General features: G+C 49.9%; 1 protein-coding gene across 1 annotated transcript in view; it reads left to right on the top strand.

Moving 5' to 3' along the window:
* Nucleotides 1-116: 116 nt before the first annotated feature.
* The window catches only part of EMH_0072200 (uncharacterized protein), a gene marked incomplete at both ends in the record, with an annotated part of 564 nt that continues 241 nt past the window's right edge, over nucleotides 117-439 (top strand). Inside the window, one exon of the mRNA XM_013499185.1 lies at nucleotides 117-439. Coding sequence (XP_013354639.1) covers nucleotides 117-439 — 323 coding nt within the window.

The raw sequence follows: 439 nt of genomic DNA, 5'->3' as shown, positions 1-439 counted from the left end.
ACACCCCAGAAGGAAACGATCACTGCACATATGTTCAATCAAAACAATTTATTTTACCCAGAGGAGCAGTTATACACAAAAAAACAAACGTTCTCTGGTCCCCCCTACACTGCCCCATGAACGCAGAGCCAGCGCCGCTTGCTGATAGCCGCATATGGCCCTTCAAGGCTCTCGTGCCGATAGATATACAGAACCACCAGCAGCACCAGCAGCAGCAGCAGCAGCAGCAGCAGCAGCAGCAGCAGCAGCAGCAGCAGCAGATGCAGATGCATATACAACAACAACAGCAACTGGTTATGCAGCAAGAATTTCAAGAAAGAGAACGAGAAACAGATAACAAACACAGAGATGTATGGAATATCATGCAGCAGCAGCAGCAGCAGCAGCAGCAGCAGCAACACCTGCAGCAACAGATACAGCAGCAGCAGCAACTGCAGCA

This window comes from Eimeria mitis, genomic scaffold (genome assembly GCF_000499745.2).
Source record: "Eimeria mitis Houghton genomic scaffold, Emh_scaff4072, whole genome shotgun sequence".
In the NCBI taxonomy this organism is placed as follows: Eukaryota; Apicomplexa; class Conoidasida; order Eucoccidiorida; family Eimeriidae; genus Eimeria; species Eimeria mitis.
Note: the sequence above shows the minus strand (reverse complement) of the source record. Positions and strands in the feature narration are given on the sequence as shown.